The 23,506-nt window shown below is 44.6% G+C and overlaps 1 protein-coding gene across 2 annotated transcripts in view; it reads left to right on the forward strand.

Annotated features, from left to right (window-relative positions):
• The window catches only part of nbr1b (NBR1 autophagy cargo receptor b), a 288,590-nt gene that overhangs the window by 106,262 nt on the left and 158,822 nt on the right, over positions 1-23,506 (forward strand). For both annotated transcript variants that reach the window (XM_075454950.1, XM_075454951.1), the window contains exon 7: positions 16,274-16,542. In XM_075454950.1, the coding sequence (XP_075311065.1) occupies positions 16,274-16,542 (269 nt within the window). The remainder of the gene's footprint in view (positions 1-16,273; positions 16,543-23,506) is intronic.

Below are 23,506 nucleotides of genomic sequence, written 5' to 3' on the forward strand. Positions count from 1 at the left end.
GACAGTAGAGGAAATCTCGGCAGGAAATCTGGAAAAGCAGCAGGCCCTTGTCACGGTGTGTGGGTGAGTAGGATCCAAAAGCGACAGGAAACTCCTCGTTGTGGAAAAGGAATGTATTTTATTAATAATAATCCAAGGAAAAGGGAGCAAACATACACCGAACTGAGCCAGAGACATACAATAATCCGACAGGGAACAAGGGACAGAACTGAACTTAAATACACATGAGGGTAATCAAGGGAACTCAAAACATCTGGGGCTAATTAACCAGGGAAAACCAAAAATACAGGAGAGAACAAGGTGTCCAAAAACACAGATCCTGACACCCTGATGGTCTGCCCATAGATATCTATAAAAAATTTGAAACAAAAATTAGAATTCCCCTCTTGGAAATGTTTTTAGAATCCCTTCGAAATGGGATACTTCCTCCCTCCCTGAGAGGTGCTCTGATTACGGAGTGGACTTATTTATTTAAAATTCTTGGATGGTTTGGTCTAGGGGAGGGTTTTTGCAATTGGGTTAAACTTCTGTACAATGATCTCTTATAATAATAATAATAATAATAATACATTTTATTTTTCGAGGCGCCTTTCAGGTCACCCAAGGTCACCTTACATTAAAATTTGAGAGCATTAAAAAAATAATAAAAGCATAAAAACATGAGACAACATAAAACAGAAGTGCACAGAGTCCAGTTATAGGGAGAATGCCAGTTTGAATAGGTGAGTTTTAAGTTGGGATTTGAATGATGTGATGGAGTCTGACTGTATTATGAGTGGGGGGAAGGAGTTCCAGAGCCTGGGTGCTGAGCAGCTGAAGGCTCACCCATGGTCTTGAGGCGTGACGTGGGGATGGTTAGCAGTCCAGCAGAGGTTGAGCGGAGGGTGCGGGAGGGAGTGTGTTGGTGAAGGAGGTCGCTGAGGTAGGTGGGGGCTAGGTTGTGGAGAGCTTTATAGGTGAGGAGAAGATTTTTGTAGTGAATGCGGTATTGTACTGGGAACCAGTGAAGTTGGATGCGAACAGGGGTGATGTGGTCCGAAGATTTGGTACCGGTGATGATCCGGGCGGCTGAATTCTGGATGATTTGCAGTCTGTTAATGAGTTTGGTGGGGAGTCCAGTGAGCAGGGCATTGCAGTAGTCAATGCGGGATGTGACAAATGAATGAACCAGGATTTCAGTGCTGGATTGGGTCAGTGATGGGCGGAGTCTGGAGATGTTGCGGAGGTGGAAGAATGCGGTTCGGGTGATATTTTGAATGTGGGGTGCAAATGAAAGGGTGCTGTCCAGAATAACGCTGAGGCTCTTGACTTGGGGTGAAAAGGGTACAGGAAATCCGTCGATGATGATGGGTGGAACTGGGTTGTGATGTGATTTGGTGAGGATGGATTTGGAGCCGATGAGCAGGGCCTCGGTTTTGTTGCTGTTAAGTTTAAGGAAGTTCCTGCTCATCCAGCTCCGGATGTCTTCAAGGCAGATGAGGGAGGGGAGGGGGGAGGGATGGCAGCGGTGGGTTTGGAGGAGATGTAGACCTGTGTGTCGTCAGCGTAACAGTGAAAATGGACCCCATGGTGACGGAGGAGTGTGCCCAGGGGGAGAAGGTAGATGATGAACAGAAGTGGACCCAAGACTGACCCCTGAGGGACACCCAGTGAAACACCAAAACACCCAGACTTGTGGTTCCTTAGTTGCACGAATTGTTGGCGGTCAGTGAGGTATGATGTGAACCAGGAGAGTGCAGCACCAGTGATCCCAATGCCAGCCAGGCGGTTTAGGAGCAGAGAGTGGGAGATGGTGTCGAACGCTGCACTGAAGTCGAGGAGGATGAGAATGGTGAGTAGTCCGGAGTCAGCTGCATGGAGGAGGTCGTTGGTGATTTTGACCAGGGCTGTTTCAGTGCTGTGTTCTGGACGGAAGCCAGATTGGAAGGGTTCGTGGAGGTTGTTTGTGTCGAGGTGGGACTGTAGTTGTGCTGCAACCACCCTTTCAAGTGTCTTGAGATGAAGGGGAGGTTGGCGATGGGCCGGTAGTGGTTGAGGACAGCTGGGTCAGCACCAGGTTTTTTCAGGATGGGTGTGATGGCAGCCAGTTTGAGAGTGGGGAGTACAATACCAGTGGTGAGGGAGGAGTTAATTATGTTGGTGATCATGGGAGAAATGTTCGGCAGACAGGCTTTGACAAGCGAGGTGGGAAGAGGATCAAGCTGACAGGTGGTGGTTTTGGCTTTATTGATGTATTCCGAGATGGTGTGTTCTGATGCTGGGGTGAAGTCAGAGAGAGAGCTGATGAGAGGTTGTCCAGTGGTGATCATCCAGGATGGATCTTTTGGGGAGGTGCAGGATGAGGCCAGCTGTTGGTGAATAGTGTTGATTTTGGAGTTGAAGAAGTCCAAGAAGGCCGTACACTGATCGTTGGAGATGTTAGGAGGGAGGGTTTTAGGCGGTTGGAGCAAGCGGCTGACAGTTGAGAAGAGGACTCTGTTGTTTCCTGTACCAGTGTTGATGAGGTTGGAGTAGTATGAAGATTTGGCAGTGGTGAGGGCATCCTTGTAGTGATGGAGGTGGTCTGAGTACATTTGGCTGTGTGCAGTGAGTCCAGTCCTTTTGTAAAGTCGCTCCAATCGACGGCCAGTGGCTTCAAGCTGGCGAAGCTCAGGGGTGAACCAGGGAGCAGTGTGGGTAAATGAGACTGAGCGTTTTTTCAGGGGGGCCAGGGTGGTGAGAGAAAAGGAGAGGCAGTTGTTATTAGTGTTGCACCGATACCGATACCAGTATCAGGCGGGGCCCTGATCGGCACTAAAATGGCGGTATCGGTATCGGTGAGTACCAACAAATAGGGCAGCGATACCATTTCCGATACTTGTATGACACTTGAAACGTCTCCCGACACTCGCTACACTGTGTTGTGATCACTGTGCAGCTATCGCTATTGGCCTGCTCCAGACCAATGAGAGCGGGCCAATAGCCGCTCTTAACCAATGCCGGTGCAGCTTTTTCTATGTGTGAGGAGCAAGACGTCCGGCGACACGGCACTCTGTGAGCTGGGGAGGGTGCCGTTGGCAGTCATCTAGAGCTGCCGGCGACGAAGACAGCTAGCCAGGGGGAGTTTGCAGCGCGAGTGTGAGGAGGGGAGGCTGGGTGCTTCCTGTAGTCAAAACAGGGTCCACGATAGAGAGTGCTGGGCTGCCATCGCTCCCTGTGCGGTCTTGACAGCGCACTACCAGCTGACAGCTAGTTACCGTCTTCGCCGTCCAGCAAAGCCCCGGGGAGTTGGACGGCGGCACAAGCTCAGACCCCGGGGGAGGGTCTCGCCAAGTGGGCGAGTTAAGTATTCCTCTCCTTTTAACTTCGTGTTTTAGTGTTTATGTATAGGTCGGCCTATTGTTATGTGGTATTGATTGGTGGGGTTGCGTGGGGAGGAGTGACGGGTCTGTGGTTAAACGGGCGCCATATGCTGCAGGTTAGCCACGTGTTTTGTGGTGTGTTGACTCTGTGTGCTGTTTAAAGCGTGCCTTAAAGCTAGTGAAGCTAGCCTGACTTGTGGTGGGTTTTCATTCCGTGTGCTGTGTTTAAAGCGTGCCTTAAAGCCAGTGAAACTAGCCTGACTTGTAGTGGGTTTTCATTCCGTGTGCTGTGTTTAAAGGGTGCCTTAAAGCTAGTGAAGCTAGCCTGACTTGTAGTGGGTTTTCATTCCGTGTGCTGTGTTTAAAGCGTGCCTTAAAGCTAGTGAAACTAGCCTGACTTGTGGTGGGTTTTCATTCCGTGTGCTGTGTTAAGGGTTAGCCTGTGTGTGTGTGTCGCGACCAAGGAAGCCTGCATTCCCAATCCTTCTCTCTCTCCATTAGATCGGAGCCCCCCACCTCTGGCAGAACCAGACTCAGGAAGGGTGGCCATCCGCCTCCACCAGCTGGGGTTTGAGAAGACAGAAAGGGGGGGCCGCAGCGGCGGCGGCACTGTAACACCATTCAAAGGATATCTGTTGGAACAGGGAAACACGAGTTAATGACCATAATAATATCACATATACATAAAGAGAGTAAAGTGAGGAAAGGTGTGACAGATGAGGCCCCCCAGCAGTCTAGGCCTATAGCAGCTTAACTATGGGATGTTTCAGGATCACCTGAGCCATCCCTAACTATAAGCTTTATAAAAAAGGAAAGTTTTAAGCCTGGTCTTAAAAGTGGAAAGGGTGTCTGCTTCCCGGACATTTACTGGCAGCTTATTCCACAATAGAGGGGCCTGATAACTGAAGGCTCTGCCTCCCATTCTACTTTTAGAAACTCTGGGAACCTCAAGTAAACCTGCAGTTTGGGAACGAAGTGCTCTGTTAGGAAAATATCTTACAATGAGATCTTTAAGATATGATGGAGCTCGGTCATTAAGAGCTTTATATGTAAGGAGAAGAATCTTAAATTCTATTCTGAATTTAACAGGGAGCCAATGAAGAGAAGCTAAAACTGGAGAAATATGATCTCTCCTGTTAGTTCTCGTCAAAACTCTGGCTGCAGCATTTTGGATCAACTGAAGGCTTTTCAGAGAATATGTGGGACACCCCAATAATAAAGAATTACAGTAGTCCAATCTTGAAGTAACAAATGCATGAATTAGTTTTTCTGCATCACTCTGAGACAAGATGTTCCTGATTTTAACAATATTACGAAGGTGAAAGAAGGCAGTCCTAGAAACCTGTTTTATATGCGAGTCAAATGATAAGTTCTGGTCAAAAATAACTCCAAGGTTCCTCACTGTAGAACTAGAAGCCAAGGAAATACCATCTAGAGTAACTATATAGCTAGACAATTTCTCCCTGAAACGCTCAGGTCCAAAGATAACGACTTCAGTTTTGTCTGAATTTAGAAGCAGACAGTTCTGAGTCATCCAGGTCTTTATGTCTTTAAGACATGCTTGTAGTCTGACCAACCTATTGGGTTCATCTGGTTTTATAGATAAGTACAGCTGAGTATCATCAGCATAGCAATGGAAATTTATGCCATGCTGTCTAATAATGTTACCTAATGGAAGCATGTATAAAGTAAAAAGAATCGGTCCAAGCACAGAACCCTGGGGAACTCCATGACTTACTCTGGTGTGTGAGGAAGATTCTTCATTTACAAGAACAAACTGAAATCTATCAGATAAATATGACTTAAACCAGCCTAATGCAGTTCCTTTAATCCCAATAACATGTTCAAGTCTGTGTAATAAGATACTGTGATCGACCGTATCAAATGCAGCACTGAGATCCAACAGGACAAGCACAGACACAAGTCCGCTATCAGAGGCTAAGAGGAGATCATTGGTAACTTTCAGCAGTGCAGTTTCTGTGCTATGATGCACTCTGAATCCTGACTGAAACTCTTCAAACAGATTATTTCTGTGTAAATGATCACAAAGCTGAGCTGCAACTATTTTTTCAAGAACTTTAGACATAAAAGGGAGATTGGATATAGGTCTATAATGAGCCAACACTTCTGAATCAAGAGTAGGTTTTTTAAGTAAAGGTTTAATTACAGCAACCTTAAAAGTCTGAGGTACATATCCTGTCAACAAAGACAGATTGATCAAATCCAATATGGAAGTGTCAATTAATGGGAAAACCTCCTTGAACAGTCTGGTTGGGATTGGGTCTAAAACACAAGTTGATGGTTTAGAAGAGACTATTGCTGTTGTTAGTTCAGAGAGATCAACTGGACAGAAGCCGTCTAAATACAAATCAGGTTCTAAAGATACTTCTAAAGCTGCTGTACTTGATGATACATCACTAATAATAGTGGGAAGGACTCCATCAATCTTCTCTCTGATAGAAACAATTTTATTAATAAAGAAGCTCATGAAATCATCACTGCTGAGAGTTAAAGGAAAAACTGGCTCAGCAGAGCTCGGACTCTTAGTCAGACTGGCTACAGTGCTGAAGAGAAACCTGGGATTGTTCTTATTCTCTTCTATCAATGATGAATAATAAGCAGTTCTAGCTTTACGAAGGGCTTTCTTATACATTATTAAACTATCTTTCCAGACTAACTGAGACTCTTCTAAATTAGAGGAACGCCACTGTCTCTCCAGCTTTCTTGCAGTCTGCTTTAAAGCACGCAGCTGTGAATTATACCAAGGAGCCAGCCTCTTCTGACTGATTACCTTCCTTTTCAGAGGGGCAACATTGTCCAGTGCTGTACGCATTGAAACTATAGTGCTGTCAACAAGAGAGTCAAGTGCTGCTGGAGTAAAGTTTAGGTAGTCGTCTTCTGTCATATCTGCACATGGCAGTGAAGAAAAGGATGATGGAATTAATTCTTTAAATCTGGTTACAGCATCCTCTGATAGACACCTTCTATACGTAAATTTCTTCTCAGAAACTGTATAGTCAAGTAATGTAAACTCAAAGGTTATCAGAAAATGGTCAGATAAGACAGGGTTATGAGGGAACACTGTTAACTGTTCACTCTCAATGCCATAAGTCAGCACAAGATCAAGGGTGTGATTAAGGCAGTGAGTCGGTCTGTGAACACTCTGAGAAAATCCAATAGAGTCCAATATAGAATTAAAGTTCATATTCAGGCTGTCATTTTCAACATCTACATGAATATTAAAGTCACCCACTACAATGACTTTATCTGTACTCAGCACTAACTGGGATAAAAACTCTGAGAATTCAGACAGAAACTCAGAATAAGGGCCAGGTGGACGATACACAACAACAAACACAAGAGGTTTCTGGGATTTCCACTTTGCGTGGGAAAAACTGAGAATCAGAGATTCAAAAGAGCTCAAACTAATCTTGGGTCTGGGACTGATGAGTAACCCTGATCTGAAAATAGCTGCCACTCCTCCTCCTCTGCCTGTGGTTCGAGGAACGTGAACATTTAAACAGTCAGAGGGAGTTGCTTCATTAATGCTAACATGATGCTAACATGATGCTAACATGATCCTCCTGCTGCAGCCAGGTTTCTGTAAGACAAAATATATCAATATGATGATCACAAATCAATTCATTCACTAACAGAGACTTGGAAAGGAGAGATCTGATATTCAGCAAACCACATTTAATAGTTTGATGTTTTTGTTCAGTTAAAGTTTTTGTTTTAATAATTTCTTTTTGCACAAGAGGATTTGCTCCTTTTGTGTTAATTGATTGGGTGGGTAGCAGTAGGTGGGAAGCTGCAGAGAAGTGTGTAAGACTACAACTCTGCATCCTGGTCTGAACCCTGGGTTGTCATGTTTTAGGGTGGCAAATAAATTCATCCATATTTCTAGAAATGAGAGCTGCTCCTTCCAAAGTGGGATGGATGCCGTCTCTCCTCATCAGACCAGGTTTTCTCCAGAAAGATTGCCAATTATCTATGTAGCCCACGTTGTTTGCTGGACACCAGCTAGACAACCAGCGATTGTAGGACGAAATGCGGCTAAACATGTCATCACTGGTCAGATTTGGCAGGGGTCCAGAGAAAACTACGGAGTCCGACATTGTTTTGGCAAAATCACACACCGATGCAACATTCAATTTAGTGACCTCCGATTGGCGTAACCGGGTGTCATTAACTATTTTACCATATTTACGTTTATCCTTAGCCAGCAGTTTTAAATAGGATTCTATGTCGCCCGCTCTGGCCCCTGGAATGCATTTGACTATGGCCGCTGGTGCCTCTAATGCCACGTTTCTGACTATAGAGCTGCCAATTACCAGGATTTTGTCCTCAGCGGGTGTGTCGCTGAGTGGGGAAAATCTGTTAGAAGCGTGGACAGGTCGATGGTGAACAACGGGCTTGACTTTAGAGCTATGCCTCTTCCTGACAGTCACCCAGCCACGATGTAATCCTGGCTGCTCAGGTTCTGCTAGGGGGAGGCTAATTGAGCTAGCTACGCTAGGTGGCTCCGCACTGGCTAAAGGGACCTGGCTCGCTATCGGTTGATTTTCAACAGTGCAGAGCCGAGCTTCCAATTCAGATAACCTCGCCTCCAAAACTACAAAAAGACTACATTTGTTACATGTACCATTATCGCTAAAGGAGGCAGAGGAGTAACTAAACATCTGACACACGGAGCAGGTGAAAGCAGGAGAAGGAGGAAGAGAACCGGTAGCCATGCTACGCTAGAGAACCAGACACACCGCTAAAAAGTGAGAATAAAGATTAAAGATCTGTAGGAGTGTGTTAGAACAGAACGGTAAGCTATAGAGTTTAACTATGCAAAATTGTGTAAGTTATAGATCGAAATAAAGTGATTATCAGTAGTCCAAGCGGAGCAAGAAATTCCACAGTGCACAAGCAAGGTAACAGGAAGTGATGCAACACGTCTTACCGCAAAGCGTCACAGCGTCAGCAAAGCTCAAAAGCAACACAGTAGTATCCAAGTAGTATGCAGCTCTTCATATATATATATATATATACCGATACCACTCTGTTTGAAATAAAAAAAAAATTATATATATATATATATATTTATAATTTTTATTTTTTTTATTTATTTTTTTTTTTTTTAAACAGAGTGGTATCGGTATGTTATCGGTATCGGCCGATACTGCACAGCCAGGTATCCGTATCGGGGCCAAAAAATGGTATCGGTGCAACACTAGTTGTTATAGTGAGTCACCAGGTCAGCCGGGGAGGATGCTGGGTGAGGGCTGGGGTAGGAGCTGATCAGGGTGGAGAGATGTGTGGTATCGATGTGTTTGATGTTTCTGAAGAAGATGGTCCGTTGTTCTTTGGCTTTGTGTAGTTGGGTGTGAATGTCAAAAAGTACATCTTTGTGGTCGGAAATGGGGAAATCAGTGACATTAAGGTCAGTGAGGGGTGATGTCAGTACAGCAGATTAAGTCCAGTATATGACCTTTGTTATGGGTTGGGAGGTTGACATGTTGTGTAATAGCAAGACAGTCCAGGAGTGATGGGAAATCTTTAGCAAAGATACTAGATGGGTTGTCAATGTGGATATTGAAATCGCCGAGGAGGATAACAGTGGGGGACATTGCACACACAGATGTTAATAGTGATGAGAATTCAGTGAGGAAGACAGCAGAGGGTTTTGGTGGTCTGTAGATAGTCACAATGATAGTGGGTTTGGGGCCTGTGAGTTTTATAGCTAAACATTGAAAAGAGGAGTTATGGGGGATTGTGACAGCAGTGACTTTGATGTTATCACGGTGAAGGAGAGCGAGACCACCCCCCCTTCCAGTAGCACGGGCTTTACTAATAAAAGAAAAACCAGGCGGGACAGCGGCGTTGAGATGGGAGAAGTCATGTGGTTGTTGCCAGGTCTCAGTGAGGCATAGAATGTCTAGGTTGTGGTCAGCAATAAAGTCGGCGATCAACAGAGCCTTGCTACTGAGGGATCTGATATTCAACAGACAGAATTTCAGACAGGTGAGTGGTATGTAATTGGTTGCTTTGAGCAGCGGGAACAATACACAGTGATTTTGGCGGCGGGCGGGGCTACTCATCGTGTACTCTGTGGCCGCCGTGGCAACGCGTACAGTGCTGGGAAGGGGGCAGAGCCTAGTGGACCAGAAGGAGTGGATGTTTGTATTGCTGTTGTGTTGAGTGTAGTGAAAGTTCTGTCCAGAGCCTCGGTGGATGTATCTTGTTCGTTTGAGAATGTAGTGATGGGATACAAGCTGGGGTGGGGGGGTCCTTGAGAAGGTCCAGAGATGTAACATCTCCGCTGCCGAGTAACGGAGCGGCGGAGATGCGCTCGCGAGAGTCAAGCACAGCCCAATCCAGAGGAGCAGATTAAAAATCCACATGGTGTGAGATCGGCAGCAACGTAATCCAACAGTGGATGTTGAAGCCACAGAGCCAGCGCAGTGGAGGCAGAGGAGTGGGTCGTGCTGGTTGTAGCTTCGCTAGAAACGGGGGGCGGCGTTGGGGATTAGCAGCAGGCTAGCCGGCCGGCAGGTGGACACCGTCGGTGTTACAGGGAGGCGGCGTCCCCCGCACTGACAGCAATCCACAGGAGCAGGCGGGCTCCCAGGAGAGCCGGCAGGGTGGCAACGGACGGCCCGAACCGGTGTGCTTCGAGGAGCACACCAGTACAGATTTATCCAGCCACAGAGTGCAGAGAGGAGCCACAGGAGTCCCGTACAGGTGAGCCCTGTACCGGTCTAGCTAGCTGCTGGCTAACGAGTGGCGAGGCAGTAGCAGCAAACAGGTAGAGACTGTCTACTGCTGATTCGGTGTTGCAGAGTGCTAGGTCCCGCACTCTGGACTTTCTCAAGCAAGCGGGTTCTAGCAGATGTGTTTAAAATCCAACGTTAAAACTAGACTTAAAAATAAAAATAGCGAAAACAGCAGGGAGGCGCGGCAGCAGCTTGCCAGCGGTCCCTCCCACGTCCAAGCAGAAATGATCACAAACAACAATATTTCGAAACCGATAAAAATTAAAAGAGGATGTAGACAGGGTTGCCCACTGTCCCCCTTTTTATAATTGCAATCGAGCCGTTTGCCATTGCTGTGAGAGAACATAGTGGAATTACAGGTATAGGTATCGGAGATCTTGAACATCGTATAGCTCTTTACGCTGATGATGTCATCCTGTTCCTATAAAATCAACAATTCAAAATTCTCCATAATGCTTCTAAACTCGAAGGAGAGGTCGGATCCACCCACTTATGTTCGCCATTTTAGAACAGTGGACTCCTTTACTTACCTAGGTATTCAAATTGTTCCTAAACTGGAAAACTTAGTAGAAGCTAACTACAGCCCTATGTTGGCACATATTTCCAAATCTTGCGTGGGATGTGTCCGGTCTTCCTATTTCTCTGATTGGAAGAATTAATATACTTAAAATGAACATTCTCCCCAATCTTTTATATTTATTTCAGAACATCCCTCTGCTGCCTCCTCCAAACTTCTTCCCCAGATTGGAAAAAAATTTCAATAACTTTCTATGGAATAATAAACGCCCTAGGCTTCGTCTGTCTTTGTTATACCTTCCATACGACAGAGGAGGGTTACAGTGCCCTAATTTGCGGTGGTACTTTTGGGCAGTACAGCTAAGAATGTTTATGTTCTACTTCACCACAGATGGATCACTGTCATGGAGGGATATTGAATCGAGCTCCCTAAATCTCCCATTTCACAGTTATCTATACTCAGATGAACCTAAAAAACTCAAAAGATCATGTTCTAATCCTATAGTGAAAAACATGATTGGAGTGTGGAAAGAAGTCAGTAAGTACTTAAAAGACCCCCCCCCCCCCCCCCCCCCCCCCCCCCCCCCTTACTTCAGCCCAATCTGGGGCAACAGCTCCTTCAGACCAGGGAGAGCTGATGCAGGTTTCAAATTGTGGGCAGATAGAGGGGTAAAACAAGTAAAACATATTTATGGTAACAATGGGAATATTTTAACCTTTGAGGAGTTAATTGGAAAATACAACATCCCTCGCAAATTTGTTTTAAAATATCTTCAGCTAAGGTGCTTTATCAAAACAAACCATACCCATTATATGTCTTGCTCTCCATTATCCATTCTGGAAAAATTGTTTACAAAAATCCTTTTGGAAAGGGCATCATCTCTGTATTTTATAACTTACTGAGGGACTTTTCCCCCGATTCTGCTGATTCTAAATTTAATGCATGGAAATCAGATCTACAGGGGGAACTATCACTGGAACATTGGCGTAACGCATGTAAAGCAGCCCACACAGGGACGTGTAATACTCGCCTAAGACTCCTACAATATAATTGGCTAATGAGGGTGTATATTACTCCAGAAAAATTAAACAAATTTAATTTGAATATTCCAGACACCTCCAATAGATGTGGGGTAGATAAGGGCACCTTATTTCATTGCATATTTGAACTTTACTTTATTTATATACTTTATTTCCAAGAATGGGGGAGTTCTGGGAGGAGGTTAGACTGACTGTACAACAGATTCTCTCAATTAGACTGGACCTGGAACCTAGGCTCTTTCTGCTGGGTCTTTACCCAGAGGGACATAGGATTAAGCGCCATGAAAAAATGTTTATAAATATGTGTTCTTTACAAGCAAAAAGGACAGTAGCCTTATCATGGAAAAAACTTTGGTAAACCCGCTATCGCTGTGTGGTTTAGGGAACTAACTTCTTGTTTACCTCTGGAAAAAATCTCTTACACTCAAAGACAGACAGGAGGTATTTTATAATGTTTGAGGTCGCTTCATCAATTATATGAAGGACAACGACTTGTCACATCTGATGGACGGGCCTGGAACGGTATAGCAACTTCTGCATGACCCAGTTCTTTCTTCCCCTGACCCCCTGGACTATACACTATGATAATATATCTTCTGTGGACTCATGATTATGTGCCTTCATAGAGGAAGCTCTGCGACCGCCATGTTTCTGTTTCACTCTGTTGGTACTGTTGTACGGACCAAATGTGCACAGCATGAAATTGGACCTGACGATGTATGTTGGTACACTTCTGCATTATTTGACACTCTTGTCCGTTGTTTTTTGTTTTTGTATGTCTTTTTTTACAAAGAAAATTCAATAAAGATATTGTTAAAAAAAAAAAAAAAAAAAAAAAAAAGAGAACACATGTCGAATGCCTTTCTTAGGTCCAGGAAGACCGCACCCATGACGCCTCCCTGGCCAAGGCTCATTTTTTGGTGTTCTATTAAAGAGCAGCAGGCTGTTTCGAGTGTGCGGGACGGAACCCAAATTGAGCGGGGTGCAGCAGATTTTGTGATTCTCGGTGATAAATTAGTTGTTGTGCTACCGCTTTTTCGATTGTTTTAGAGAGTGCCGGGAGGATAGTAATGGGTCGATAGTTGTTAATATCGAGTGCACATCCACCCTTGTGGATTGGGGTAATTACGCCTATTTTTAGGTTGTTGGGGAATACCCCTTCAGTGAGTGACGAATTTATAAGTTGCCTAATAGGGGTCACAAGGCTATGTTGATTCCGTTTTAGGAGGACGGTGTCTATCCCATAGATGTCTTTTGCTTTTGAGTTTGAGAGTGAGAACAGAATTTTCAGAGTGGCGGCATGATTAATCGAACTAAGGATGAGTGGGGGTGAGTGGGACAGCTCTGTGATATGTCTCAGCTCACGTGGGTTGTAGATTTCTGGCATTGATGTTATATTGATGAAATGGACATGGAATGCTTTTGCCACTTCTACATTGTCTGTAAAAACTGTATCTTCAATTTTAACGTGGATGGGTGTTCTAGATGATTCTCTGCCTGTCAGTTTTTGTTTCGCATATAAGTTATAAGAAATAGTTTGTCTTGGTGTACCTAAAAAGTCTAGTGGTTTTGTTTCGTAATTCTTTGAAAATGAGTCTATCGGTGTTATTCTTGCTTTTTAGGTATTTTTTTAGCGCGGTGTCCCTTTGCTTCATAATCGTTAGTAACGCATCGTTAAACCATGGCAGCTTTTTTAGTTTACGTTTGGGTGCGCTCTTTTGCGCACGGCACATCACAAGCTCAGAAATGGTCGTGAGGATGGCGTCGCTGGTCCCGTTACAATCGCTGTGTTCAATGTCTGCCCATTTTGCGTGTTTAATGTCCTCGTCTATTTCCTGCAGTGCTCTCTTCGGGACGAAGCATTTTTTAGTGGTGCTCTGCTTGGTATTTTTATATCGGGTTTTGGAAAGTTTTCTGTTCACTAGTGTTAGAATGTGATCTGACAGCCCAATAATCAGATTATTATGTTTTTACAATTCGGTCGGGTTTGTTGGTAAGGACTAGGTCAATCAGTGTCTGCGAGGACTTAGTAATTCTTGAGGGCTTTTCAATCAATTGTGTGAATCCTAGTTTAGTGGAGGCAGTTTTTAGTTTACTGCGCTTTGCTTTGTCTAGCCAGTTTAGGTTGAAATCACCTAGGATTATAGTTTCCTTACCACTAATTTCCTTAATAAGTTGGGACATCTGGCTGTAAAAGGTGTCCTTATAGTTTGGTGGGCGGTAGAGGGTTAAAATATTAATGTTCATTTCGTGTGAGAGTCTTACTTGCACTCCTACACATTTAATTGTGCATTGTGGTGGATTGATTGGTGTGCAGATCAAGTTGTCACGTAGAAATAATATCACACCTCCAACTCTGGAATTGCGGTCTCTTCTAAAGATGTTAAAACCAGGGATGGAAACCAGTTCTGATGGTGTTACTGGCGTTAACCATGTTTCAGTTAATCCTAAAAAGTCTAGGTTGGATTCTGTCAATAGCATTTCAATTTGCTCCTTTTTGGGGAGCAGGCTTCTAATGTTGAGGTGACCACCAAATAATCCCTTGGGTTTGTTGTTTTGATTCCAGATAATTTGGGCATGGTTGGCTGTTTGAAATAATTTGTATTGTCTTTGTTTTAAAGTCGCTATCGAAGTACTTGTGTGATATCGCCGAGTTTCAAATGTCTTTAATTCCAGCAGGGGCAGCTGGTTGTTCACTTCTTGAGTTGGATAATGAAGTCTTTTGCTGTTCAGTTTGCTTTGTCCCCATGCTGGTAGCGCCGGGGCAACCTTGCCATGTATGAAGTCATTGTTTTAGATATCGGAGAATATTCGTGGCCAGCGCTTCTTTTCCTCGACTATTTATGTTTGAGTCATACGAGAAAAACACCGGTCGTTGCCAAAATGAGTCAAAATTGTCAACATATCCCTGCCCATTTTGTAATGCAAATTTTTCTAACCATTGGCATGTACGAAAAAGCCGGCTGAATTTCTCTGAACCGGCCCGCAGTGGTGGGAAGGTACCAGAGAATACGCAATGATAGTTACTCATGGCCAGTTGTCTTGTCAATCTTTTCATCTTGGTGATGAAAACTGAGTTTTGCTTCAATAAGTAATGTATTCATACATTGACGTCATTGTTGACGTCAATGTATGATTACTGTCCGAATTTCTGGGTATTTTGCAAGGATTGCCGTAATTTTTAATTTCTGAGATTGTCGTTCCTTCATAGGAGTATGTGATAGTGTCTGGTAAGGATATATGACTTACATTTTCATCCCCGAGTAATGGTTTTTCGGGGGCACAGGCGCGAATGTGATTGAGTCTGGTAGATTTCCTCCTCGTTCCGTGTTGAGGGGCTGTTGTGATGTGCTGTTCGCGGCATGATGGACGGTGTTGCTGGCTTGTTTCGGCGTTTCCTGTGTTGGGGGCAGTGGGCTGTTTCCAGGGGTAGTCTGTAAGCTGTGCACGGCAGCTTGCTTGATCAATTGCAGTCTCATGTTCGCTGATAATCGTCTGGGTTTCGGTTTCTTCTGTCTTCTGATCGGGGGCGTTGGGATTTGTGGCAGTGGGAACTCAGATTCGCTGTTCAACCGCAGGGCAGGGGTGCTCGATAGCCGTTGACGATTTGGGGGGGCACTAGGGCATGTTTGTCGTTCCTCTTACGGGTTCAATGGGATGGTGTCCTCAAGCTGTTCGCTTTTTGGGGTCCGTAGTCCGAAAGTGGTCCGAAATCATGTTGTCTCCAGCTAATAGGGGTTTCGTACTTGGAGCTGTTTCAGAAGTACAGTTCGTTATGATGTTGAGCGAGGCTTCCACCGCTCTCAAGAATTCCTCACCCTCATTAATTTCGCGAAGTGTGGATATCGTTTCTCCCAGGGAAGCTACTTTTTGCAGCAAGTTGATGCAATTTTGGCAGACGGGTGAGAGGCTAGCGATGGGAGGCATTTTGTTAGCCGCTTGCCTAGCTGCTAACTAGACCGCGGTGGTTAGGCGGTGAGTCCCCCTGGCCAGCTGTCAGCCCCGGGGCGGCCAGCCAGTCGCTGCAGGCTTCGTCAAGGAGCGTAGCTAGTTAGGCCGCAGTGTTTTGCGGTGGGTCCTTCTAGCCGCTTGGCTAATACTGTTCTCAATGTCCTCCAGGAGGTACTGATTCATCTAGGTGCCAAGTTTTCCCCTCGAATGCGTCAAGACGAAAAGATCCAAAAAAATCCAAAAAATGAGTGAATCTAATCCTGTTTTCTCTTTAGACAGGCTTCTAAATGACACTGACATTCAGCGGTTTTCGTCTCTCTGTCACTTCATGGTGTGGGGTTAATTTGCAGTTAGGTAGAGAGGGTGTCTGCTTCCTGGACATTGAACTGGCTTTCACTGAGGGGCCTGATAACTGAAAGCTCTGCCTCACCTTCTGCTTTTAGAGTAAAAAGAAATTCAGTGATATTAATCCAAGATGAGTGAGAAGTTCCACAGAACACAAACAAGGTTACAGGCAGTGCCGCAATATGACTTACCGCGTTAGCTTGTAGCAGCTAGGTCTCTTTCTGTTTCATAAATGAAAACCTGAATCCACAAGACTTTTCTGCTGCAAACACTTAACTCACCAAAAACATCATCTTCTCCTCTTCATCTCCCCAGTTTAAGGATCAGGTGGTTCGCGAGGCAGTCGAGAAGATATGCCGGGAGTTCTCAGGGCAATGTTGCATCCACAAGCCCCTGGGAGGAGAAGGAGGAGGAGGGGGAGGGGGGGGGTTAGTCACAGGAGGTAGAGAGGAAGCAGTAAGAGGGACAGAGACTCAGCGGGTTCCTGAGATGTCTTCGTCTACCCTGCCTGGAGCTCCAACCTGCTCCACTCCACCCTGTTCCTCCTGCAGAGGGCAGACCACTGGAGGTGGCTACCAGTGCAGGTATGATGTTTTGTTTTGTTTTTTCCCCAGCAGCCTAATTGCAAGTCGCTTTGTATGAGATATAGTACAAAAAGGAAAACACATATCATGTACAGATTGGAACGCTTCCATGCACACTGTATACAGAAGATGGCTAACTGGGCAAAGTCCTCTCAAATCTCCACTGGCAGGAAGGTGCATTACTCTCCTTTGGGCAGCATTATGCTGTGAACCACACAATGCACAGAAAAATGGATTTGAGACTTGTTGTTGCAGACACTGAATACCTTCAACATCGCACTGTAGGTGGTACTTAGTCAGCAAACACAACTAAATGCCAACCTTTAATTGTTTTTTTTGTCTATTGTGCATGTTTAGCTTTAATACTTAATCAAAACATTTACTGTCTTCATTGAAAGACCAAAGTTTGCTGTTCATTCAAAACCTGCACATTTCAAAACCAAGTACCAGCATTAAAAATAGAGTGCACAGTAGATACATGCAAGTAGATTGAATATGTTGCTGCCATGCAAGGGAGTATTTCTGCACTGCATTTTATTTCTTCTTTGTTTTTTCATTTTATCTTATTAATATTTACATAAGTTTTCATTATGAACAGTTATTGCAGCTGGCAGGAAGGACCCCCTGTATATTTGGTATTGCAGCGGAGCTGAAGAAGTTCTAAAACTAAAAGTCACTGAGATGCTGAAGAAGGGCCATTCCTTCGAATGATGTACTGATAGAAAAATTCCAAAGATCCAAAAATATGTTTTAGTGCTTTCTTAGCAAAAAATCAACTTAACACAATGTGTACAAAATTATTAATTAACAATGTAAAGATAATCACAGCAACTTAAAGGCAAAAGGTGACAGTCAACAAAAAAAATGACTACCTGCTCACCCTCTTGAAGACACCTGCTCGCAATATCCCCATATCCATGTAACTACTGCATTCCAAAATGAATACAACCACAATACCTCTGCTACCTTTTCTGTGTATTGTTTTTATCGCTTTTATCTCACAAAGTGTCATCACTACTGGTGTATGATCGCCTGAGTCTCTTAAAAATCCGTGATTCGGTGGACATAATACCGATCCAGAACATTAACGATCAGACATAGCCACCGCCACCTGTTCTGGCGTCTGTACCCTCTTACCTATGGCGTCTACCTGGTCGGTTGCCACACAACAGCCATCGCAGAAGACGTGGAAAGAGAGGTGGAGTAAAGGCTCTAGCATGGTTGCCGCGTCTGCTAGCGTGAGCGGTGTTGATGACGTCACGATTTCGTGCCCGCCATGTATAGTGGCGCAAGTCGTTGCGCCAGTAGTTGCAATTTTCTCCGTCACAGAGGTGGCGCTGCTACGTTAAGGTTACCGCTACTCTACAACCACGAAAGTGGAGAAGAAAACAATGCCGCTGTCAAAAGCAAGAATACTGTAATTAATGATACTGCTGCAGTTTTCGGATCATTTTAAGTTTTTAATTCAGTTAATAGAGGTGAAGGTTTGAAGCCCCCGGCATCAACAGAGTCTCTGCCCTATTCTTTGCCTTCACATATCTGTCCCGTAGCTTCTTCCACACATTCTTACAGAACTCTCCCTCTTTCCCCAAAGTTCTCCCAATCTCTGTGCACCAGTTTGGGGAGTTTACGTGCTCCCTGTGCTGTTTCACTGCAGTTTCGTACAGCTGTCTGTACAAACGCACCTCCTCACTGAGCCTGGTCTCACATCGGTCCATCCGGTTCGTTGTTCTCGGCGCCGCCAAGTTACAAAAATCGACTGGTGCACGACAACGCGCTGCGCCGTCTTTTCAAGGGAAGCGCCATGCCTGAAACGTCATTTTGACGTCACGGTGCGACACCGGCGTGACAGACGCGGCAACCATGCTAGAGCCTTAATATGCAAAGCCCACCTGGCTTTGTCCTCCACGTCCAACGCTCGCCATCCGCTGTTTGGTCTCTCCTGTGATTGCGCCGGCTACCACATCCGAGGCTCTGTGGATTACTCCTACCGATGGCTGCTACCGGCCGTGCCGGAGGCCAGGTACCCATCTCCCTGCCGCCGACCCGTGAGGATCCGCAGATGGGCCCGCGCACTGGAGAATCTCCGACCGGTTAACCGGGCCTCCCAACAGACGGATCAGCGTTTCGTTTGCATGGCTCTCATCAACACCAGATCCGTCGCAAATAAGACTTTTATCCTAAATTACTTTTTTTACTTCGCATTCCTTGGATTTCCTCCTGTTGACTGAAACCTGGCTTAAACCAGGTGAAAACAGCGCGTTTCTCTCAGCTCCTCCCACCCAGCTGTTCTTTCTTCAGCTCCCTGAGAGTGTCGGGTCAAGGGGGGGTACTTGCTGTAGTGTTCAATGACAATTTTAAATGTCGGCTTCTTCCCACAGGTACGTACGCACTGCAATTGTTTGCGGTGGAGTTCGCATGTCCTGTGTTGTGTGCAGTTGTCTATCGCCCTCCGAAATATAATAAGGGCTTTATTCAGGAGTTCTCTGAGTTTCTGGCTAACATTCTCCCAAAATATGACAAGCTGCTGATCTGTGGGGATTTTAATGTTCATGTTTTTTGCCCATCTGACCAATTCGTCACTGACTTCAAAAGCCTGTTGGCAACTTTTAATTTGACTCAATCTGTGGATAAACCAACGCACCATCTTGGGCACACATTGGACCTTGTTATTTCTTTCGGGCTCTCAGTTTCCCTTTTAGAGAATTCTGAGATAGCAATCTCAGATCATCGCCTTCGCGGATTATTCTACAAATTCACACCTGTTGTGGCATCGCTATAGTGGATTATTTTACAAATTTAAACCTGTTGTGGCATCGCTATAGTGGATTATTTTACAAATTCACACCTGTTGTGGCATCGCTATCGTGGATTATTTTACAAATTCAAACCTGTCGTGGCATCGCTATCGCGGATTATTCTACAAATTCACACCTGTTGTGGCATCGCCATTGCGGATTATGTACAAATTCAAAAACTATTTTATCCAATTTAGAAGACAATCCTCAAGGGTTATTCATTCATTTATATTATAAATTTTACGTCTTTTATTTGTCCAAATTGAACTAGATTAATACAAGAGAAAAAAAAAAACCACTAAATTTCTATCCCCATGTGAGACTATGTGTTTATACTTTACATGTGACCATTCAGTAAAACAAACAGACAGTAATTTTGTCCTTTGATTTAGTAATCAGAGGACATCCTTATTCAGACAATTTAGCATGACCAATATGCAGAAATTTCACATATGCTCATACAAGAGTTTTTGTGCTCACCTTGTGCTTTAGGCACCTTGAATTGTCTGAAAAAGGGTCTCCTCCAATCAGCTCCGGCTGTCCTCCATAGGACACGGTGTCAGAGTCAGCCAATCTGGGTCACGGCACCAAATTGTTAGCCTGATTCTTCCATTGGAAGCCCAAGAACAAGCTGGAGAAATCTCAAGTTAAACAAAGTATTTATTAGTGGTCACAGGTAAAGTATAGCAGCGCTGGACTCAGAGTGACAGAGCTCTCTCAGGAAATCTGTCAGACCGAGGTCCGATATCCGGAGACATTTCATATTTCTTTTCACCTTTATCTCACAGAGGCTGGACTTACACTCTACTGAGTATAATTGGCCAGTTGTTAGTGACATGAGCAGGCCATCCACCGTCCTCGTCATGTTCTTTGGATGAGATAAACAACATGTGAGTGTTGTTTTAGGCGTGTATCTAATATACCAGACCTATCTGACCCAGTTATTTTATCCCGCTATGTCATCTTAAAGTCTTGGACATACATTGCGTTTGTATGAGCAGAGTGGAAAAGTACAAACTAGAAACATAGATTATTCAGTAAAATACAGAATTAAGCCCTATTCGGACGGGACTAGTTTAATGGGGGGACCTGGGGTAAAGTAATAATAACCGGGAAATCTAGTCCCGTCCGAACGCGCCATGTCAGTAAAGATAGCGGAGTATGTCGGTAAACTTTGCCGAGAATTCTACCTCCTGTGAAACGGTCCGGAGTATCTACCATAGGTAATACTAATCCCGTGCGAATGCGACCTTCGGTAATAAGTACGGAATATGTCGTCACATCCTTTTAAAGAGAGAAACAATTAGGTGTGTCTGTTTGCAAACATGGAGGTTGTGGATGAAGCGCTGCTTGCAAGCACGCATGGTCGGCGCCATGTCTGTTTACAGATGGGGTTTACGGAAGTGAAATGAAGACGTGCATAGCATCCAGGATGTGACGGTTGTGCGTAACCAACAACTCCTCCCATGTTAGATGAATATTACAGGGATTTCTTGTCCCGTCCGAATTGGTAATTTCTTCTCCCTGGCGTCGTCTGGTTAACCAACATTACCATACGTCCCCCCATTGAACTAGTCCCGTCCGAATAGGGCTTATGAATACATAATGTCTAAGAACAAAGCCTATTATAACAAGTTCATTCAGTGCCTCACTCCTGTTGTTGTTGTTGTTGTTGTTGTTGTTGGAGTTCCGGGGAATACCGCGGCGATCATAACAACTGTAAATTCCCTCAGCAGGTAGAATGGCTGATGTTGTGGAGAAAAATGAGTCGGACTCGTCAGTTCACCCTCTGATGGGGAATTTATTGAACGGACCGTCACCGGGACATGTACATTTCAGCATGTACGGAAATTCCCAATGATCTCAGTTTGTTACCACCTCTTATACTTTTCTCCATCATTCTGTGTGTATGTGGCCCAAACCTAATCTCTATCTGACGCCTGTCGTGAAGACACAACATGTGCCTCCCATACTCTCTCCCATACTTCAAGCAATGTCAATTATGTGCTCTTCCACATAATCCCCCCTGAAATCACTTATCAGTGATTTAATAAAGAAATAATCTAACCTAAGAAAAAAACTCATCACCTCGTACAAATGTAATCTTTGTAATCTAAAGCTTGTCTGTTCTGCCAAGCCATCCTACTTGTCTCATGTAGTTGTTCTCCAAAGGCTGCAACCCCTTCACTCGTGTAGTTAAGAATTCTCTGTTGGTTGTAGTGTATGTAGTTAATCCAATCCACATTTTTGTTAATTGTGATCCACGGCAAAATAGACTCAAATCCAGCTGCGATCTCCCTGCGTGCTTTGAACTCAAAAGGAATCCCTCTGGCTGCCCCATTGCATCCAAGTAAACGTGCTTATCCATGATGTAGTTACCACTAGATCTTTTAACTCTCCCTTTTTCCACATCTAATCCTAGCAACTCGTTTACTTTGTCATACACTAACACAGGGGTCTCCAACACGTCGCTCGCGAGCTACCAGTAGCTCGCCGCCCCTTTCCAAGTAGCTCGCCAAAGAGCCAATGAATCATACATTAATTTGAAAACTTAATTGGTCTCTCGGCAAATCTTGATGAGTCAGTGGTGATGTGAGATTCTCACATCACCACTGACCAGCGACCGCAAATTGAATTTGCTCCCGGGCTAGTCTAGTCACTTGTGGTCGTTTTGCGAGGCTGAAAATCGAAACTAAATCAGGCCAATCAAATCGTGAGGAGCGGGGTCGGAGGCCGGGCTACCTAGTGACGACAGAGGTGCTACGTTCCAGTGTGTAGTTCCAGAGAGAGGTAAACAATGGCTGCGCCCAGCCAACAGGCTTTCGAGTTGGCTTTGGCAGCGACTCTAGAAGATTTAAATATAAATTTTTCTTTGCGAGACGAACAGATAACTGCACTTAAGTTTTTCTTGGAAAAAAAGGACGTTTTTGGAGTTTTGCTCACCGGGTACGGTAAAAGTTTAATTTACCAGCTTGCTCTGTTGGTGGGACGACGCTCTGATTGGTTGTTGCGCCATCCTATTGCGTGGCGTTGAGTGCAGAGGCAACTTGACAGACAACCTTACAGCGTCAATAAAAGCTGTACAGGTCTGGCTTTCTTAGGCCAGTGAGAAGGAGTTTACGATGGCGACAACATGAGCAGGGCTGTCAAGGCGTTCAGTGCAAAACTGTCATTGTACATTCAGCAAGTGAAAAGCAGAAGATTTCAGCACTCCCCCTCTATCTCAAAGATGCTGGACAGTCACACAGGTGCAGCCAGCGTTTTAAATGTGTCCAAGTATTGTGACCTGTTATCAAGGCTTGGACAGGAGTTTGCTGACAGATTCAGTGACTTTGAGAAACTTGAGCCCTGTGTGACATTTATGGCCAACCCTTTCATGAATGTGGACATAAGTGAGATTTCAGGACAGATGGCTGAACTTTTCTGTGTCGATCCTGAGGAAATGGAAATGGAGGTTATAAACCTTCAAAACAATGTGCAGTTAAAGTCTCAGCAGCATTCACAGCATTTCTGGAGCTTGGTAGAGTCAGATGATTATGAAAATCTTCACCAAGCAGCTCTGAAAATGTTTGCTTTGTTTGGGTCTAGATACCTCTGTGAGTCCGCTTTTTCTGAAATGAATGTCCTGAAATCAAAGCTCAGAACGAGACTGACTGATGAACATTTAAATGACTCCATAAGAGTGAACTTAAGTGGATACAATCCAGCATTCACCTCTCTAGTTGACTCCTTGCAGTGTCAGTCATCTCACTAGCTAAAAAGGCTGAACTTCTGAACACATTCACACACACACACACACACACACACACTCACACACACAACTTCACTGCTCAATATTGAACTGAACTTTTATTGTGAATGCAATTTTTGTTCTTTATTTTTGTGATGTTTTAATGCAGAATGTGAGATGTGGACAGTAACATATTGTAAATGTTCAGGAAAAGAAGGCTTATTGAGTTTGTTTGTTCAAAATGAGCGATGATAATAAATGTTACAAAACACAAGTAGCTCTCGGCCATTTTTATTTTGTGAAAGTAGCTCTCAGAGGGAAAAAGGTTGGAGACCCCTGCACTAACACAACCGATGTCTTCATCCTCACAAGTGCACAAAGACCTATCCACCTGTTGGGTAACACGTTTAACAAAACATCATCTCCACACATCCAG

The sequence above is a fragment of the Odontesthes bonariensis genome, chromosome 21 (genome assembly GCF_027942865.1).
Source record: "Odontesthes bonariensis isolate fOdoBon6 chromosome 21, fOdoBon6.hap1, whole genome shotgun sequence".
Classification (NCBI taxonomy): domain Eukaryota; kingdom Metazoa; phylum Chordata; class Actinopteri; order Atheriniformes; family Atherinopsidae; genus Odontesthes; species Odontesthes bonariensis.